General features: G+C 45.8%; 1 protein-coding gene across 18 annotated transcripts in view; it reads left to right on the plus strand.

The window, feature by feature from the left end:
- Window positions 1-21973, plus strand: part of LOC137547218 (uncharacterized) — a 742288-nt gene that overhangs the window by 109496 nt on the left and 610819 nt on the right. For 9 of the 18 annotated variants that reach the window (XM_068270545.1, XM_068270544.1, XM_068270556.1 and 6 more), the window contains exons 1-2: window positions 713-789; window positions 4743-4824. In XM_068270545.1, the coding sequence (XP_068126646.1) occupies window positions 719-789; window positions 4743-4824 (153 nt within the window). In that variant the 5' untranslated portion in view covers window positions 713-718. Of the gene's footprint in view, window positions 1-441; window positions 638-712; window positions 808-1048; window positions 1121-4742; window positions 4825-21973 lie in introns of those variants that run through there. The other 9 variants (XR_011026524.1, XM_068270547.1, XM_068270550.1 and 6 more) reach the window with 4 other exon arrangements.

Raw genomic sequence — 21973 nt, forward strand, 5'->3', positions numbered from 1 at the left:
CACGCTCTGCTCCCTTCCTACGTCTGCGGGGGCGTGGCTTAGCCCGTTGGGGGCGGAGCCTGGTCCCGAGCATTGACTGAAAATTAGGGGCGGAGCATAGCTCGATCCTCTCGATCCTCTCTTCTCGTCAGACAGGGACGCGGCTCAGCTCAGGAGGAAGAGTGGGCGGTGCTGCAAGTAAGTACAGGGGCGGGGCAGCCACTGATCAGAACAGTAACCTGAGTGCCTATAAGCTGAGATGCGGCCATATATATGGATGAGAAGGAGGAGCGCAGTCTCTCCGCCCCTCATGGTGGCCCCTCCTCCGGCTGGAATCTCCGGCTTAACGGCTTTATGCACTAAACGTTTTTTTACCATTTCAATGTGTTGTTCAATTTCATTCTGCCATTAGTAATGTGTAACGTACAGTGTGATTTGAAACTGTATATATATATATACTATATACATCCACATATATACATACAGGGGAGAGCATAGAGCGTGCCCCGACTCTCGCCCGGTGGAGGTGTTGGGGGCGGAGATTGGAATGTTGGGGGCGGGTCCGAGTCCCGAGCATTGACTGACGGGCTCGAGCCTCTCCTCTAGTTCAGACGGGGATGCGGCTCAGCTCAGGAGGAAGACGTGGGCGGTGCTGCAAGTGAGTACAGGGGCGGGGCAGCCACTGATCAGAACAGTAACCTCAGTGCAGTGTCCATAAGCTGAGATGCGGCCATGTAGGATGAGGGGGAGGAGTGCAGTCTCCCCGCCCCTCCTGGTGGTCCCTCCCCCGGCTGGCTGGAATCTCGGGCTGTATGCGCTCTATACACGGTTTTGTAGCATTTCAATTTGTGCATTCTCCCATTAATAATGTGTATCATGTACAGTGTGATTTGAAACTATATATATATATATATATATACAGGGGAGAGTCAGTTTAAAGAGCGAGCCCCGGACTCTCGCTCCTTTCTTACGTTGGTGGAGGTGTGGCTTAGAATGTCGGGGGCGGAGATTGGAATGCTGGGGGCGTGGCTTTGGAATGTTAGGGGCGAGGCTTAGCTCGAGGCTCGATCCTCTCCTCTTGTTTGGCAACTCAGATAAATGCAGCTGCAGGGGAGAAAGTCGTGGACGGTGCTGCAATTAAGTAAGTAAGGGGGCGGGGCATCCATTAAACAGAACAGTACCTTGCCGTACCCCATAGTTGGCGCTTGTTGGCTGGAATTACATAGAAGGGGCAGAACCATCCAGGATCAGGCCCCTCCCTGTCGGCACTGAAGGGAGGACAGCTGCAGATGGTAGCTACAGACAGCTGACATGCGGCCATGCAGATGATGAGGGGGAGGAGCGCAGTCTCCCCGCCCCTCCTGGTGGCCCCTTCCCAGGCTGGAATGATAGGCTTTATGCACACTATACAGCCAGGTTTTGCCCATCATGACAATGTGTGCATTTCTCTAATTAAATCATATGTGATGTGGACAGTGTGCTTTTTAAATGCACTACAGAAATGATTTTGTGCAGTTCCCAAACAGTACTGCCAGAGCAGGATCATCCACATGGCACCCTAGGCAGGTGCCTGGGGCCTAATGTGTGTCAGGGGGCTCTACTGCCAGTTTGACCCTCTAATTTCAGGTTACCAAAAGGACCATAGGAGCAGGTGGGCAAAACCTTGCTTATGGCCACATTTCATCGTAATCCAATCCAGCACCCATTAGGTCCCAGGCACCTGCCTAGGTTGCCTGTTAGATGATCTTTCCAGAGGTCCCTCAAAACATCTGGCAGATTATAATGAGCAGATACTGTATATTACACAAAAAGATTGTAGTCATCAATCAATAGACATGTGGCATGAAATATGTATAGCCTCTAAATGCATATTTTGTTACACTAATCGTATATAAACGTGGTGCAGCCATGAAAATGGATGAAATCCAATTATATTAAAAACACGAAGGCTTTGTTCACATCTAAAATCAAAATTGCTGACGCCAGCGATTTTTTTTATTTTTTGCGTGCTTTTTTTCCCCCTCCCGGCGCTCCACTGCGCGATACGATTTTATACAAACCGCTTTTGCAGAGTGATTCTGTTTTTTCACTTCCTGACATCAGTCAGCAAGTGAACTCTTTCACCCGGAAATGAATAAATACAATGTATTTATTCATGAAAACGCGAACGCAATTTTTCTTCATATACCTTCCATTGTAACAAAATCACCCTAAAAATGGTACATGCAGCGCTTTGCTGAGCGGAAAGCCAAAGAAAAGCGCTGATATGTACTATCCTATAGGGACTTATTACACAAGCGCTTTTAGGGCTATTTTGAAAATCGCCGGGCTGAAAAAATGCGCAAAACGCCCTCGGTGTGAACTAGCTCTTATTCGTCAAAAAAAATAAAATAAAAAAAATGGTACTTACCAATCCCTAATGCCTAGTAAACTCAATGCAATTTCCCATCAGATTGACGGTCAAATCGATTATTTCCGACAGGTCCAATCTAATTTCTGACCGATTTTCTGACCGATTTTCCAACCACTTCTTTACAAAATTGTCCAGAAAACAGATTGGCGCTGTCGGAAATAATCAGTTTGACTGTCAATCTGATGGAAAAATGGATTGTGTGTACTGGGCATTGTGTTTTCTAGTACACATGTAAATGATCCAATATACCTCCTGTCTACATCTGTTTAATAAACATCTATAACAAGAGGTATATGGAGGCTGCCATACGTGAACCTGAACTTTTGCACAGAACAGAAGGAAGACATAGAGAAATGTACCCTGTATGTATTTAGAGAGTTTCATTCCCCCTCATTTGTGACTAATCACAAGTTGTAATTTGATCTCTCCCTGTGTCACATGACTGCCACGGCAGAGATGGCAGATAAGCTCATTTGAAAGCACAGGCTGTAAACAATATGTCTGCTTACATGAATTAGAAAGTAGAAACAGTGCAGATTTATTATAAGATTTGTATCAGCTGTAACAAAGACTTTTTTTGTTTAAAGGTTATTATGCTGTTGCATATCTTTTAGAGCAGAGATGACGTTATGAGTTCAGGTCCGCTTTAAATGTTGCCTGGCTGCCCTGCTTGATCCTCTGTCTCTCGGGCTAGGAACACACATAGCAGAAGCGCTAGCGTTGCAGAGAACGCAGCGTTTTTGGCGCTAATGGAAGTCAATGGGCCGCATCAAAAAACGCATATAAAAAACTCATATGCGTTTTCAAACATGCGTTTGTAAACACGCTGGTTTTGTTGCATAATTATCAAAAACGCACATAATGAACATCAATGGTAACGCAATGGTATGCGTTTTTCATGTGTTTTATATGCATTTCTTTTTATTATTTTCTGATGTGTTTGCGCTTCCTGTTGTCTTCCTAGTGATTTGCATAAAACGCAATCGAAAAACGCATACAAAACGCATACAAAACGCATATGCGAACCGCAAACGCATAAAAATGCCCGTAAAATGCTAGAAAAATGCATATGCGGAAAAAAACGCAACACACCATGTCTGTGCAGCACCTGTGGTCCCCAGCGATAGCGGTCACACGGCCTCCAAGTGGACAAACTGCACATGTGCAGCGTAGTATGTCCAAGTCAGAGGGTGCTGACCACACTGACCAGGACTAATAACAGCGGGAGTGATAGGGAAGCAGAGGCAGATGTCGGGCAGCGGGAGGTGCAGTAAGCCTATGCACACCTCCCCACACAACACACAGGACGTCACTTTGTGGATTTGTTTAGGACTCAGGTATCCTTTAAGTCTGGTACACACTTTTAGGGCTTGTTCACACTGCAGGCGTTTTTGTTATTTTTTTAAGCGCGGGCGATTTTTCAAAATCGTCCTGAAAGCGCTTACACAATGATTCTGTATGGTAGTTCACATATGAGCGGCTTGTTTGCGTTTCACTTTGTAAAGTTGTGTTTGATTGATTGATTGCGTTTGCGTTTTTAAGAATAAACACGTTGTATTTATTCTTTTCCGGATCAAAGAGTCCACTTCCTGACCTGCGTCAGGGAGTGAAATGCCAAAACGCTTGGGAGAAACGCGTTGGATACCGCTAACCACGAAAACGAATCGCCCACCCAAGCGTCGGGAATTGGAAAAAAAAGCCTCAAAAAAGCCCACCGCGGATGGACACGCGAGCGGAATGCAATGTGAACAAAGACTTAGGGCTCAAACCCATTAGCAGCCTTTTCAAAGCGCTTGTGACTTGAAAAGCTCTTGTTAATGTAATGCTATCTTACTGCTAGTGGTTTCCAGGCCTCCGTTATCATTGGCCAATCACTGACCAATTTTACCACCTTTATGTAGTCCATAAGACCCCATTCATACTTGCGTTTTCAACCGGCGTTTTGCAGGACTGATTTTTTCCACGATTTCACGCAGAAAAATCACTGAACACTGCTGCGATTTTGATGCGATCACGTTTAGCGCGTCTATAGCACTGAAACGCAATCGCCGGGAAATCGACTGAAAATGGTGCAGGCGATGCGTTTGCGTTTTTGCCCGTTTTTGGGTGATTTGCGGCGATTAGCGCAAATCGCCCAAGTAAGAACGGGCCCATAGGGTTTCATTTTCGTTATCGCTTTTAAAAAGCGTTTGAGCGTTTTGCCGAAATCGCAGGCAAAACGCTTTAGTGTGAATGGGGCCTAAATGTATTTTTTGTGGTGCTGATCGTATATAAACAATAGAATACAATCATATTAACAACTCATTCATGAAAAAAATTGACATATGCCATTCACTCTTCAATCCCTTAGGTTTTCCAGCATACGTGTTGGAGATCGGGGGACGCAGCGGACGAGACCAGGAGCAGCAGGACGGTGGTGGCAGCTGGAGCAGGTGAGATTACAATGCATAGGGACTGGGGGGGGGGGGGGCACATTTACATTTGGGGGGACAGCAGCCAGGTGGTGAAGGGCAGCGTTACAAGGCCAATTCCCCAGAGATTTCATGGTGAAATTGATTGGGAATTGGCCTGCAGTGTATGGGCAGCCGACAGATCTTTTTCCGAGTAGATTCGATCAGAGAGGGATCTGTCCCTTCGTCAATCTGCCCAAACATTGCTAGATGTATGGGCACCTTAAAGGATACTTTATGGCTAACTTCAATTCAAAAAGGAAGCTTAATGTGTGCATTGGGAGCTGTGCGGATCCTTACCGGACCTCCCGTACTCTGGTGTCTCCCTCCGCTCTCCGGTAATAATCCAAATTCTCCTCTTCCTGTTCGGCGCGGTCATTGACCTCTGACCCGGACATCCTGCGCTGTGCATGCGCAGTATATCCGCCAGGGCGCTTTGTGACCACACTCCACATTGACGCCATATGATGTAAGCGCGTTCAAGTGGTCGCAAGACACCCTAGTGCATATACTGAGCATGCACAGCACCGTATGTCCCGGTCGGAGGTCACCGACCACGCCGATGAGGAAGAGGAGGAATTGGATTATTACCGGAGAACAGAGGGAGGCGCCGAGGCATGGGAGGTACGGTAAGGATCCGCCCCGCTCCCCATACACACATTAGCGGTCCTTTTTGAATTGAAGTTAGCCCTAAAGTATCCTTTAAGGTGCCCATACATCTAGCAATGTTTGGGCAGATTGACTAAGAGTTATATGTAGGCTGCCCTATTTATTTCCTTTTAAGTAATACTAGTTGCCTGGCAGTCCTTCTACTCCTCTGCCTCTAATACTTTTAGCCATAGACCCTGAACAAGCATAGGCAGATCAGGTGTTCCTGACATCTGTCAGATCTGACAAGATTAACTACATGCTTGTTTCTGGTGTGATTCAGACACTACTGCAGCCAAATAGATCAGCAGGGCTGCCAGGCAACTGGTATTGTTTAAAAGGTAATTAATATGGCAGCCTCCATAGTCTTCTCACTTCAGTTGTCCTTTAAGTTAGCACTAAGGTATCCTTTAACTGTTTAATCTATCCCTTTCTATGATAGGAGCCTACTCAGTAGCTTGTAAGGTAAAAGTCTTCAGACTGCCTCTGTGCAGATCTAAGACATGTCTGGACACATTAGGCCTCTTGCACACTGCAAGCGATTCCGATTCAGATTCCGCTTTTTAATCAGTTTTTACATCCGATTCAGATTCCTATTTGCAGTGTGCAGGGAGCAAACTGCTAATCGGAATCGGATGTAAAAACTGATTAAAAAGCGGAATCTGAATCGGAATCGCTTGCAGTGTGCAAGAGCCCTCAGTGTTTCTTCTATTCTGGACATCATTAATATGCTCCCTTGCTCTATCTTTTAAATGACAGCTAGTCCATCCTACATATTGAATTTTGCATTATGTGCATGTAATGACGTACAGTATCTCACAGAAGTGAGTACACCCCTCACAGTTTTGAAAATATTTTATTATTTCTCTTCACGGGACAACACTGAAGCTATGAAAATGTGGTACAATGTGAAGTTAACAGTGTAAATATGTTGTCCCATTAAAATATCTCAACACACAACCATTAACGGAGCACTGTAATGAGAATAATATGGAGGCTGCCATATTTATTTTCTCTTAAACAATACCAGTTGCCTGGCTATCCTTCTGATCTATTTGGCTGCAATAGTGTCTGAATCACACCAGAAACAAGCATGCAGCTAATCCAGTCAGATCTGACAACAATGTCAGAAACACCTGAACTGCTGCATGCTACTTCAGGGTCTAGGGCTAAAAGTATTAGAGGCAGATGATCAGTAGGATAGCCAGGCAGCTGGAAATGCATATAAGGAAATAAATATGGAAGCCTCCATATTCCTCTCCCTTCAGTTGTCCTTTAATGTGTAGACAGCTGGCAACAAATATGAGCACCACCCCCCCCTAAGTGAAGAATGTCAAAATATCTGCCCAAAGCGACAGTATTTTGTGTGCCCATCATTATTTTCTAGCACATCACCAAAAACGTCTGCGTCGTCCATTGACTTCCATGTATTTCGCCACCGCTGGGTTGCAGCAGAAGTCTGAGGGTAGTGCGCTGTTGACTTTGCATCGAGTTTGCGGCTGATCGGGAACTTCCGACGCGACGCAGTAAGTGTATTAGGTCACATAGACTTTCATTGCTGTTGTGTTACCCTGTGTGCACAAAGTCAGGAATCCGAGGAGGAACCGCACACCACTGTGGAGGTGCTGGACCTGAGTAACAGTCAATGATAAATCCAGAAGGTCCGCACACTCATATGTAGACCAAGTAACCCATTCTGTGTGTTTACCTTGACAAAGGGGACCCCTCGGGGGCCCGAAACGAATCGTTGGTTATGGAAGGGAATTGTGTCACGTTTTTTGAATAAAACAGCAGACTTGGTCTACATATGAGTGTGCGGACCTTCTGGATTTATCTGTGTGCACAAAGGGTAACACAATGCAAAGATAATGGACAAGCATACAAGGGCCCTTAGTAGCACCCTGTACATTTATCTCTGGTCAGCAGCTGCCAATGTGTGGTGCCCATACACAGTACAATAACAAACATTCCCATCTATTTGATCTAAACGATCGAAACAAATGAAAATCAAAAAATAATCTTTTTCTTTTTGGATCAAGAAAAACTAACTATTATCCCATCTTATTCAATAAAAATTTGATTGTGTTGGAAAAACCTTTATATTCGATCCAACAGAATAATCGAACAAAATTATCGAATTGAAAAAAGACAAAAAAATGGTACCATGTATGGGCACTTTAACAAGAAGCAAGCCAGGTGCAGAAAATCAGTGGCTATGGTATTGTGTCATTACAGTTTTAAAGAGATTCTGTATCGAAAAAAGGGCCCCTGGGGGTACTTACCTCGGGAGAGAGAAGCCTCTGGATCTGATTGAGGCTCCTCCCATCCTCCTCTGCACCATGGTGGTCTCGCTGGGCCCCTCTGAAGCCACAGTGGACACTTTGTCAGGCTGTTGTGCGGTCGCACCTGCAATATTTACCTTCTCCGTCTCCAGCAGGCGCACTAGCGGCTCTTGGCTCAGATCAGGCGGAAATAGCTGATCCCAGTCGGGTCCGCTCTACTGTGCAGGAGCAGGTGACTTGCGCCTGTGCAGTAGAATGGACCTGAATGGGATCGGCTATTTCCGCCTGATCCCGAGCAGAGAGTGGCTACTGCACCTGCGCTGGAGCCAGGAAGGTAATATTTACATGGCCGCCGTGCGGAGTGGCCCAGCAAGACCACCGTGGGAAGGAGAAGGACGTGGGAAGCCTCAATCGGATCCAGAGGCTTCCCCCTTCCGAGGTAAGTACCCCCCAGGAGCCCTTTTTTTTCGATACAGGTTTTCTTTAAGTGACAGGGCTGTGTATATTGCATGGAGCAGGGCCAGATACTTGGAAAGGTAACGCAGGTCAGGGCTTCAGGTAGCTACTGCCCAAGGGGGCTGAAAGAGGCTGCATATGAAAGAGGGGCTGCAAGTGAGGAGCAACATATTGGAAAGAGTAGCTGCAGCTCAAAGGAACCATACATGACAGAGAGGCTGCTGCACATGGATGAGGGGGCTGCACATAAAATGGGAGAGAGCTGCTTTACAACGAATGGAAGTCGCAGGAAAGTTGGTCCAGGGACTGTCATCTTTATCCCATTTTGAAACTTACAAGCTGCTAGGCCAGGCATGGGCAAACTCGGCCCTCCAGCTGTTATGGAACTACAAGTCCCACAATGCATTTCCCTTTATGAGTCATGGCTGTGGCTGTCAGACTCCTGCAATGCATTGTGGGACTTGTAGTTTCTTAACAGCTGGAAGGCCAAGTTTGCCCATGCCTGTGCTAGGCACTGGGCTGAATACAGTCCTGTTTTCTGAAGCACTTAAACAGCCAAGAAACAGTGAGAGACAGCTTGAGATAAGGTTTTACTGCAGGAAAATTCAAGGGGTCATTATATCTGCTTTTTTTTATGGCTTAAAAAAGTGTGATTTTAAAGCTGGAACTGTGACAGTATGATGCAATGTTATAAAAAAAGCTATATAATTGAAAATAAAAATAAGCTACTGTTATTAGAAGCTATTGCTACTAATGTTCTATTTATTATCCGTACTACACATACAATTCATTATATCATACGTTTTTTTTTCTCACTTCACGTTGTTTCAAGTGTAAAACAATAGCCAGGCATAGGTGCTCCCAGTATATCCAGGCATAGGTGCTCCCAGTATATCCAGCCATAGGTGCTCCCAGTATAGCCAGGCATAGGTGCTCCCAGTATATCCAGGCATAGGTGCTCCCATTAAAGCCAGGCATAGGTACTCCCAGTATAGCCAGACATAGGTGCTCCCAGTATAGCCAGGCATAGGTGCTCCCAGTATAGCCAGGCATAGGTGCTCCCAGTATAGCCAGGCATAGGTGCTCCCAGTATAGCCAGGCATAGGTGCTCCCAGTATAGCCAGGCATAAGTACTCCCAATATAGCCAGGCATAGGTGCTGCCAGTATATCCAGGCATAGGTGCTCCCATTAAAGCCAGGCATAGGTACTCCCAGTATAGCCAGGCATAGGTGCTCCCAGTATAGCCAGGCATAGGTGCTCCCAGTATAGCCAGGCATAGGTGCTCCCAGTATAGCCAGGCATAGGTGCTGCCAGTATAGCCAGGCATAGGTGCTGCCAGTATAGCCAGGCATAGGTGCTGCCAGTATAGCCAGGCATAGGTGCTCCCAGTATAGCCAGGCATAGGTGCTCCCAGTATAGCCAGGCATAGGTGCTCCCAGTATAGCCAGGCATAGGTGCTCCCAGTATAGCCAGGCATAGGTGCTCCCAGTATAGACAGGCATAGGTGCTGCCAGTATAGCCAGGCATAGGTGCTGCCAGTATAGCCAGGCATAGGTGTTGCCAGTATAGCCAGGCATAGGTGCTCCCAGTATAGCCAGGCATAGGTGCTCCCAGTATAGCCAGGCATACGTGCTCCCAGTATAGCCAGGCATAGGTGCTCCCAGTATAGCCAGGCATAGGTGCTCCCAGTATAGCCAGGCATAAGTACTCCCAGTATTGCCAGGCATAGGTGCTCCCAGTATATCCAGGCATAGGTGCTCCCATTAAAGCCAGGCATAGGTACTCCCAGTATAGCCAGGCATAGGTGCTCCCAGTATAGCCAGGCATAGGTGCTCCCAGTATAGCCAGGCATAGGTGCTCCCAGTATAGCCAGGCATTGGTGCTGCCAGTATAGCCAGGCATAGGTGCTCCCAGTATAGCCAGGCATAGGTGCTGCCAGTATAGCCAGGCATAGGTGCTGCCAGTATAGCCAGGCATAGGTGCTCCCAGTATAGCCAGGCATAGGCACTCCCAGTATAGCCAGGCATAGGTGCTCCCAGTATAGCCAGGCATAGGTGCTCCCAGTATAGCCAGGCATAGGTGCTGCCAGTATAGCCAGGCATAGGTGCTGCCAGTATAGCCAGGCTTAGGTGCTCCCAGTATAGCCAGGCATAGGTGCTCCCAGTATAGCCAGGCATAGGTGCTGCCAGTATAGCCAGGCATAGGTGCTGCCAGTATAGCCAGGCATAGGTGCTGCCAGTATAGCCAGGCATATGTGCTCCCTTTGAAGACACGAAGTAAGTAGATGTCAGTATTAGGTAGCTAGATATGCACCTATCTTGTATCTAAAAGTCCTGTGAGTTCCCCAGATAGCAATATATTATACTGTATTAGGTAGCCAGAAGTCCCCCCAAATAATATAAGGTAGTCAGAGGTACCCCAAATAGTAATGAGTAGCCAGAGGTTTCCCCAAAATAGTATTAGGTAGCCAATGGTGCCCCCAAATAGTAGTAGCTAGCCATATGTGCCACCGAGGTATTAGGTAGCAGGAGGTGCCACCTGGTTTTAGGTAGCTAGAGCCCCTCCGGCTGTGGGTCCCCGCTAATCTTCTTGACAGGCACATGCTCTATGCTGCATACCTCTGGCTCTAAATGTAAGTCATGTGATCGGGAGCTGGAGGTATGGAAGCACAGAGCGTGCAACTGCCAGGAAGTACAGAAGAGACCTGACATAGCACTAGAGCAGTGTAATATTGCACTGCTCCCCTATCCTTCTATGTGGGTAGAGGGGGCCAGGTGGGAAAGGAGTGTAGGTGTGTGTATGTTTTACCAGTCACATGGGGAAGTTTGTATCCAAGAGGGGTCCCATAGGTTGTTGCTGCACCCGGGCCTACACTGCCAATGTACCAACCAGAAACACTGTCATCGTCTGGATGGGAATTCAATGTACTGTTGTTCTTTAACTGCTTACAATGATGCACATTTAGGCCTTAGACACACCGCTTCGATTAAAAAAAAAAATGCTCTCATTGACTTGCATATAAATTACAGTAAAAATCACAGCAAAATTGCCGTGACTGCAACTTTTCAAAATATCGCGACCGCCTTGATATTGCCACAATTTTAATGCAACTCAATAGGAGTGTTTTTAAAAAACACAGACGCAGCGCAAACGGCCAGCACAGCACTCTGCAGTGTGCCTGAGGCCGGTCACTCACCTCTCTGGGCTCCAGTACTACAAGCATTCCAATATAATCATAGATGTTTCTGCTGAAATAACTCTTACCACAGTCAGCCTGACTCTATTTGGTACATTGCCAGGGAGAGGGATACTTGTTATCTGCCCTCCCACATTCCTGCTCCTCACTGATTCGCTGAGGGCAGTTCAGTGTGACACGAAGCTGAGAAGGGAAAAACACCTCACCCCTCTGCAAAAGCTGCTGAAATAAGATCTATGTTGTGCTCACATGTGTTGACAAAGCAAGGTAGATATCACAGTTTATAGGAGCAAAAAAGAGTAAGGGAGGACATTAGGGTTGCCTTCAGAGTAAGTAAAGATGGAAACTGCCTGAAACAGTTCTCTCTTTATTTACGATACAGGTATATAATGAATTGAAATAAAATTGCTAACGGTACAACACTTATGTTATGTAAGTAGAACTAGTATTTACCTACTTATATATTTTCTTTTCCTGGTATAGTAAGGCTGTCCCTGCTGCTTTAATGAACTGAATCAAATACCACATGATTTCTTAACTGCTTGCCGACCGCGTCATGCCGATTGGCGTAGCAACCTTGGGGCTAATTTTGCAGGGGATCGCACGCGCTGATGCGTGCGCATCTCTGCTCGGTAGCTCAGCTCCGCCTTCAGTCTCCAGCGGTGATCGACGCTCGGGCGCTATTAAGCCTATCACAGCCGATCTCACTGATAGGCAGACAGGGGGAGGGAGAGGGAGAAAAACAATACAGAAATGTATTTAAAAATAAATCAGCAGCAAGAATCATGCCAGCTGGCGATTGCAATTCAGCATAAAACTATTTGCGGTAGTAGAAAATGAGGCTTCATCGTGATTGTAAATCAGTATGCATGTTTTGCAATACGTGCAAAACACCTACTGGCCAAACTCAATGATATGGTCCAAATGATCAGAGAATTTAATCTAATAGTGACGCCTGGAACTTGTATGTATATGTGCATAAGTAACGTCTATGGGTATGGTGAATAATGTGTAGTATCAATATTAGTATAAATTAACTATGTTTGATAACGGCGTCTTTTGGTCAAGTGAGGAATGGAATGGCTTTGTGGGGAGGAGGTGTAAATGACCTGATCATACTTTTAAATATCCTCCATCTTGTGATTCACTGTCCACCATTTTGTATGCCTCAGCTTGAATATGCTCCCTAACTGGTTGAAGCCCATAGTTGTGATGATAGAAACAATCGTTATGCTTATTATTGTCGGGAAATTATGAATAATGTGGAGTCATACACTTTGATCTGATGACCTACAGCGGGGAGAGATGACCGTCTGTTAGGCTACCTCGACTGCCCACCTCCTCTGAAGACCCCTCAGTGATTGAGGAGCTGGGTGGAGGACATCACCTCTTCCAGGGGTCCCACAGGTGCACCACTGCAGTTTGAGCACTGCTCTTAGAAGAGTCAATGCCATGTTGTGATTTCACCAGGATTACTCCGGAGCAGTCCTTGTGCTGTGGTGCACCTTTGGAAGCTGTAGTCATCAGAGTTATTGTTTTAGATAGATAAATGTATGTGTTTAATTTGAATGAAATCAAATAAACGTGTGTGAGCTTCTTGTTGCACTAAAGTGTGGAGATAATAGTGATTGTGGTAATTAATATATTACTATCAATAATAGTCAAGATAAATATATTGATAACGGCATAATTTATTCAGGGGGGGCTCAGTCTCCGCCTTCAGTCTCCCAGCGGCGATCGCCGCTTGGGGGCTGTTAGACGGCGGTTATTTACTCAGTACAGCGCTGAAGGGGGAGGGAGGGAGAAAAAAAATACAGAAATGTATTTAAAAATAAATAATACAAACATTGATAAAAAATAAACAACCATCTGGGGGGCGATCAGACCCCACCAACAGAGGAGGGGGGGGATCACTTGTGTACTGAGCTGTGCGGCCCTGCAGCGAGTCTCTAAAGCTGCAGTGGCCAATTCAGTGAAAAAATGGCCTGTTCTTAAGGGGGTTTTAACACTGCCGTCCTCAAGAGGTTAAAATACCAAGTGATTGACCAAGCTGTTACTGCATGTGTTAAATTATTACTGAATACTCAACAAGAATATTTTTTACCGATTGGTAAATTGTGCCACATGGAATGTTAACCGAACGGCAGCTATCAGATTCTGCTGCCGGCCGCTGGCCAATTAGAAGAGGCAGAGCGGGGGGGGGGGGGGGGGAGGCGGTACAGTGGGAGTGGAGGACGCCACAACGTCATAGCTGGGGGTAGCACTGGGCACGATGTATCTACTTACGCACGCTGCCCGCCGCCCCCTGCGCCCGCCATTCAGCCACCCATTCTACACTCCAGCCAACGCGGCCGAAAGAGGGGAGACCAGGAGGAGCCCCAGACACCGCCGCTGGAACTGGAGGGAGGTAAGTGGCACCTACGTCTAACTACACTGTAGCTGGCTAACTATCCTGAAGCCACCCACACCTAACTACACTATACCTGTCTAACTATCCTGAAGCCACCCATACCTAACTACACTATACCTGGCTAACTATCCTGAAGCCACCCATACCTAACTACACTATACCTGTCTAACTATCCTGAAGCCACCCATACCTAACTACACTATACCTGTCTAACTATCCTGAAGCCACCCATACCTAACTACACTATACCTGGCTAACTATCCTGAAGCCACCCACACCGAACTACACTATACCTGGCTAACTATCCTGAAGCCACCCACACCGAACTACACAATACCTGGCTAACTATCCTGAAGCCACCCATACCTAACTACACTATACCTGGCTAACTATACTGAAGCCACCCACACCTAACTACACTATACCTGGCTAACTATCCTGAAGCCACCCACACCTAACTACACTATACCTGGCTAACTATACTGAAGCCACCCACACCTAACTACACTATACCTGGCTAACTATACTGAAGGTACCCACACCTAACTACACTACACCTGGCTAACTATACTGAAGCCACCCACACCTAACTACACTATACCTGGCTAACTATACTGAAGGTACCCACACCTAACTACACTATACCTGGCTAACTACCCTGAAGCCACCCACACCTAACTACACTATACCTGGCTAACTATACTGAAGGTACCCACACCTAACTACACTATACCTGGCTAACTATCCTGAAGCCACCCACACCTAACTACACTATACCTGGCTAACTATACTGAAGCCACCCACACCTAACTACACTATACCTGGCTAACTATACTGAAGCCACCCACACCTAACTACACTATACCTGGCTAACTATCCTGAAGCCACCCACACCTAACTACACTATACCTGGCTAACTATCCTGAAGCCACCCACACCTAACTACACTATAACTGGCTAACTATACTGAAGGTACCCACACCTAACTACACTATACCTGGCTAACTATACTGAAGGTACCCACACCTAGCTATACTATACCTGGCTAACTATCCGGAAGCCACCCACACCTAACTACACTATACCTGGCTAACTATACTGAAGCCACCCACACCTAACTACACTATACCTGGCTAACTATACTGAAGGTACCCACACCTAACTACACTATACCTGGCTAACTATCCTGAAGCCACCCACACCTAACTACACAATACCTGGCTAACTATCCTGAAGACACCCACACCTAACTACACTATACCTGGCTAACTATACTGAAGCCATCCATACCTAGCTACACTATACCTGGCTAACTATACTGAAGGTACCCACACCTAACTACATTATACCTGGCTAAGTATACTGAAGCTACCCACACCTAACTACACTATACATGGCTACCTATACTGAAGGCACCTACACCTAACTACACTATACCTGGTTACCTATACTGAAGGCCCCTACACCTAGCTATCTAATGAAAGGTACCTATTCCTAACTATACTATACTTGGCTACCTATATTGAAAGGCCGATATACCTAGCTATCTATACTTCAGGCACCTATACCTATCTACCTATACTGAAGGCACCTATACCTAGCTACCTAAATGTTGGTAGATCTCCTGGACTCGGCAAATTTTAAAGTAGTTCGCGAGCCGAAAAATTGTGGGCACCCCTGTGTTAAAGAGTACCTGTGAGGGAAAAAACCTTAATTTTCTTAGCATCATTACTTCTTCATGTAGACATATTTAAATTTGGAAACTGTTATGGAATGCCTTTACAATGATTTTGAGAAATTATGCAAGTTTTGCAATACGGCCGAGTAACTATTGGTCACATCTAATTATATGATCACAAAGGATATGATATACTGCACTTAAGGCCCTTTTACACTAGCAAGTGCGATCACAAGCGCAAGTGCGCTCCGTTTGCTATCGTGCAGGCTGCTTTTTCCATTCGCTGCAATTGCATCATATGGCCGCCAGGAACGAAGCGCGATCGCAGCGAGAATCATGCCAGCTGGCGATTGCAGTTCAGCATAAAACTATATGCGGTAGTAGAAAATGAGCCTTCATCGTGATTGTAAATCAGTATGCATATTTTGCAATACGTGCAAAACACCTACTGGCCAAACTCAATGATGTGGTCAAAATGATCAGAGAATTTAATCTAAGACTGACGCCTGAAACTTGTATGTATATGTGCATAAGTAACGTCTATGGGTATGGTGGATAATGTAATAGTGTCAATAATAGTATAAATTAACTATGTTTGATAAAGGCGTCTTTTGGTCAGGTGAGGAACGGAATGGCTTTGTGGGGAGGAGGTGTAAATGACCTAATCATACTTTTATATATCCTCCATCTTGTGATTCACTGTCCACCATTTTGTATGCCTCAGCTTGAATATGCTCTCTAACTGGTTGAAGCCCATAGTTGTGGTGATAGAAACAATCCTTATGCTTATTATTGTCGGGAAATTTTGAATAATGTGGAGTCATACACTTTGATTTGATGACCTACAGCGGGGAGAGATGACCGTCTGTTAGGCTACCTCGACTGCCCACCTCCTCTGAAGACCCCTCAGTGATTGAGGAGCTGGGTGGAGGACATCACCTCTTCCAGGGGTCCCACAGGTGCACCACTGCAGTTTGAGCACCGCTCTTAGAAGAGTCAATGCCATGTTGTGATTTCACCAGGATTACTCCGGAGCAGTCCTTGTGCTGTGGTGCACCTTTGGAAGCTGTAGTCATCAGAGTTATTGTTTTAGATAGATAAATGTATGTGTTTAGTTTGAATGAAATCAAATAAACGTGTGTGAGCTTCTTGTTGCACTAAAATGTGGAGATAATAGTAATTGTGGTAATTAATATAATACTATCAATAATAGTCAAGATAAATATATTGATAACGGCATATTTTATTTAGGTGGGGCTCAGTCTCCGCCTTCAGTCTCCCAGCGGCGATCGCCGCTTGGGGGCTGTTAGACGGCGGTTATTTACTCAGTACAGCGCTGAAGGGGGAGGGAGGGAGAGAGAGAAAAAAAATAAAGAAATGTATTTAAAAATAAATAATACAAAAATTGATAAAAAATAAACAACCATCTGGGGGGCGATCAGACCCCACCAACGGAGGAGGGGGGGGGGGAATCACTTGTGTACTGAGCTGTGTGGCCCTGCAGCGAGTCTCTAAAGCTGCAGTGGCCAATTCAGTGAAAAATGGCCTGTTCTTTAGGGGGTTTTAACACTGTCGTCCTCAAGAGGTTAAAATACCAAGTGATTGACCAAGCTGTTACTGCATGTGTTAAAGTATTACTGAATACTCAACAAGAATATTTTTTACCGCGAGGTAAATTGTGCCACATGAAATTTTTACCGAACGAGTTTTAGCGGATCAAAGGCATAGTGTTTGTTCACTTCTATAGACCTACTTACATTAGCGGCCATGTGATAAAAAGTACAAATTGGTTCTCTCAAAGATGGAGGATTTTAACATACACTGTATGTAAACATGTGTTAAAGCATGGGTGCCCAATAGGTCGATCGCGATCTACCAGTAGATCGCGACCGCCTATTTGGTAGATCGCGGCCGGCAGCTATCAGATTCTGCTGCCGGCCGCTGGTTAATCAGAAGAGGCAGAGCGGGGGAGAGGCGGTACAGTGGGAGTGGAGGACGCCACAACGTCATAGCTGGGGGTAGCGCTGGGCACGATGTATCTACGTACGCACGCTGCCCGCCGCCCCCTGCGCCCGCCATTCAGCCACCCATTCTACACTCCAGCCAACGCGGCCGAAAGAGGGGAGACCAGGAGGAGCCCCAGACACCGCCGCTGGAACTGGAGGGTGGTAAGTGGCACCTACACCTAACTACACTGTAGCTGGCTAACTATCCTGAAGCCACCCACACCTAACTACACTATACCTGTCTAACTATCCTGAAGCCACCCATACCTAACTACACTATACCTGGCTAACTATCCTGAAGCCACCCACACCGAACTACACTATACCTGGCTAACTATCTTGAAGCCACCCACTCCGAACTACACTATACCTGGCTAACTATCCTGAAGCCACCCACACCTAACTACACTATACCTGGCTAACTATACTGAAGCCACCCACACCTAACTACACTATACCTGGCTAACTATACTGAAGCCACCCACACCTAACTACACAATACCTGGCTACCTATACTGAAGGCACCTACACCTAACTACACTATACCTGGCTACCTATACTGAAGGCCCCTACACCTAGCTATCTAATGAAAGGTACCTTTTCCTAACTATACTATACTTGGTTACCTATATTGAAAGGCAGATATACCTAGCTATCTATACTTCAGGCACCTATACCTATCTACCTATACTGAAGGCACCTATACCTAGCTACCTAAATGTTGGTAGATCTCCTGGACTCGGCAAATTTTAAAGTAGTTCGCGAGCCGAAAAATTGTGGGCACCCCTGTGTTAAAGAGTACCTGTGAGGGGAAAAAAACTTAATTTTCTTAGCATCATTACTTCTTCATGTAGACATATTTAAATTTGGAAACTGTTATGGAATGCCTTTACAATGATTTTGAGAAATCATGCAAGCTTTGCAATACGGCCGAGTAACTACTGGTCACATCTAATTATATGATCACAAAGGATATAATATACTGCACTTAAGGCCCTTTTACACTAGCAAGTGCGATCGCAAGCGCAAGTGCGCTCCGTTTGCTATCGTGCAGGCTGCTTTTTCCATTCACTGCAATTGCATCATATGGCCGCCAGGAACGAAGCGCGAACGCAGCGTGAATCATGCCAGCTGGCGATTGCAGTTCAGCATAAAACTATATGCGGTAGTAGAAAATGAGCCTTCATCGTGATTGTAATTCAGTATGCATATTTTTTCAATACGTGCAAAACACCTCCTGGCCAAACTCAATGATGTGGTCAAAATGATCAGAGAATTTGATCTAAGTCTGACTACTGAAACTTGTATGTATATGTGCATAAGTAGCATCTATGGGTATGGTGGATAATGTAATAGTATCAATAATAGTATAAATTAACTATATTTGATAACGGCGTCTTTTGGTCAGGTGAGGAATGGAATGGCTTTGTGGGGAGGAGGTGTAAATGACCTGATCATACTTTTAAATATCCTCCATCTTGTGATTCACTGTCCTCCATTTTGTATGCCTCAGCTTGAATATGCTCTCTAACTGGTTGAAGCCCATAGTTGTGGTGATAGAAACAATCCTTAAGCTTATTATTGTCGGGAAATTATGAATAATGTGGAGTCATACACTTTGATCTGATGACCTACAGCGGGGAGAGATGACCGTCTGTTAGGCTACCTCGACTGCCCACCTCCTCTGAAGACCCCTCAGTGATTGAGGAGCTGGGTGGAGGACATCACCTCTTCCAGGGGTCCCACAGGTGCACCACTGCAGTTTGAGCACTGCTCTTAGAAGAGTCAATGCCATGTTGTGATTTCACCAGGATTACTCCGGAGCAGTCCTTGTGCTGTGGTGCACCTTTGGAAGCTGTAGTCATCAGAGTTATTGTTTTAGATGGATAAATGTATGTGTTTAGTTTGAATGAAATCAAATAAACGTGTGTGAGCTTCTTGTTGCACTAAAATGTGGAGATAATAGTGATTGTGGTAATTAATATAATACTATCAATAATAGTCAAGATAAATATATTGATAACGGCATAATTTATTCAGGTGGGGCTCAGTCTCCGCCTTCAGTCTCCCAGCGGCGATCGCCGCTTGGGGGCTGTTAGACGGCGGTTATTTACTCAGTACAGCGCTGAAGGGGGAGGGAGGGAGAGAGAGAAAAAAAATAAAGAAATGTATTTAAAAATAAATAATACAAAAATTGATAAAAAATAAACAACCATCTGGGGGGCGATCAGACCCCACCAACGGAGGAGGGGGGGAATCACTTGTGTACTGAGCTGTGCGGCCCTGCAGCGAGTCTCTAAAGCTGCAGTGGCCAATTCAGTGAAAAATGGCCTGTTCTTTAGGGGGTTTTAACACTGCCGTCCTCAAGAGGTTAAAATACCAAGTGATTGACCAAGCTGTTACTGCATGTGTTAAAGTATTACTGAATACTCAACAAGAATATTTTTTACCGCGAGGTAAAGTGTGCCACATGAAATTTTTACCGAATGAGTTTTAGCGGATCAAAGGCATAGTGTTTGTTCACTTCTATAGACCTACTTACATTAGCGGCCATGTGATAAAAAGTACAAATTGGTTCTCTCAAAGATGGAGGATTTTAACATACACTGTATGTAAACATGTGTTAAAGCATGGGTGCCCAATAGGTCGATCGCGATCTACCAGTAGATCGCGACCGCCTATTTGGTAGATCGCGGCCGGCAGCTATCAGATTCTGCTGCCGGCCGCTGGTTAATCAGAAGAGGCAGAGCGGGGGAGAGGCGGTACAGTGGGAGTGGAGGACGCCACAACGTCATAGCTGGGGGTAGCGCTGGGCACAATGTATCTACGTACGCACGCTGCCCGCCGCCCCCTGCGCCGGCCATTCAGCCACCCATTCTACACTCCAGCCAACGCGGCCGAAAGAGGGGAGACCAGGAGGAGCCCCAGACACCGCCGCTGGAACTGGAGGGAGGTAAGTGGCACCTACACCTAACTACACTGTAGCTGGCTAACTATCCTGAAGCCACCCACACCTAACTACACTATACCTGTCTAACTATCCTGAAGCCACCCATACCTAACTACACTATACCTGGCTAACTATCCTGAAGCCACCCATACCTAACTACACTATACCTGTCTAACTATCCTGAAGCCACCCATACCTAACTACACTATACCTGTCTAACTATCCTGAAGCCACCCATACCTAACTACACTATACCTGGCTAACTATCCTGAAGCCACCCACACCGAACTACACTATACCTGGCTAACTATCCTGAAGCCACCCACACCGAACTACACAATACCTGGCTAACTATCCTGAAGCCACCCACACCTAACTACACTATACCTGGCTAACTATACTGAAGCCACCCACACCTAACTACACTATACCTGGCTAACTATCCTGAAGCCACCCACACCTAACTACACTATACCTGGCTAACTATACTGAAGCCACCCACACCTAACTACACTATACCTGGCTAACTATACTGAAGGTACCCACACCTAACTACACTACACCTGACTAACTATACTGAAGCCACCCACACCTAACTACACTATACCTGGCTAACTATACTGAAGGTACCCACACCTAACTACACTATACCTGGCTAACTACCCTGAAGCCACCCACACCTAACTACACTATACCTGGCTAACTATACTGAAGGTACCCACACCTAACTACACTATACCTGGCTAACTATCCTGAAGCCACCCACACCTAACTACACTATACCTGGCTAACTATACTGAAGCCACCCACACCTAACTACACTATACCTGGCTAACTATACTGAAGCCACCCACACCTAACTACACTATACCTGGCTAACTATCCTGAAGCCACCCACACCTAACTACACTATACCTGGCTAACTATCCTGAAGCCACCCACACCTAACTACACTATAACTGGCTAACTATACTGAAGGTACCCACACCTAACTACACTATACCTGGCTAACTATACTGAAGGTACCCACACCTAGCTATACTATACCTGGCTAACTATCCGGAAGCCACCCACACCTAACTTCACTATACCTGGCTAACTATACTGAAGCCACCCACACCTAACTACACTATACCTGGCTAACTATACTGAAGGTACCCACACCTAACTACACTTTACCTGGCTAACTATCCTGAAGTCACCCACACCTAACTACACAATACCTGGCTAACTATCCTGAAGACACCCACACCTAACTACACTATACCTGGCTAACTATACTGAAGCCATCCATACCTAGCTACACTATACCTGGCTAACTATACTGAAGGTACCCACACCTAACTACATTATACCTGGCTAAGTATACTGAAGCCACCCACACCTAACTACACTATACATGGCTACCTATACTGAAGCCACCCACACCTAACTACACTATACCTGTCTAACTATCCTGAAGCTACCTATACCTAACTACACTATACCTGGCTAACTATCCTGA

Source organism: Hyperolius riggenbachi, chromosome 2 (assembly GCF_040937935.1).
Source record: "Hyperolius riggenbachi isolate aHypRig1 chromosome 2, aHypRig1.pri, whole genome shotgun sequence".
Classification (NCBI taxonomy): domain Eukaryota; kingdom Metazoa; phylum Chordata; class Amphibia; order Anura; family Hyperoliidae; genus Hyperolius; species Hyperolius riggenbachi.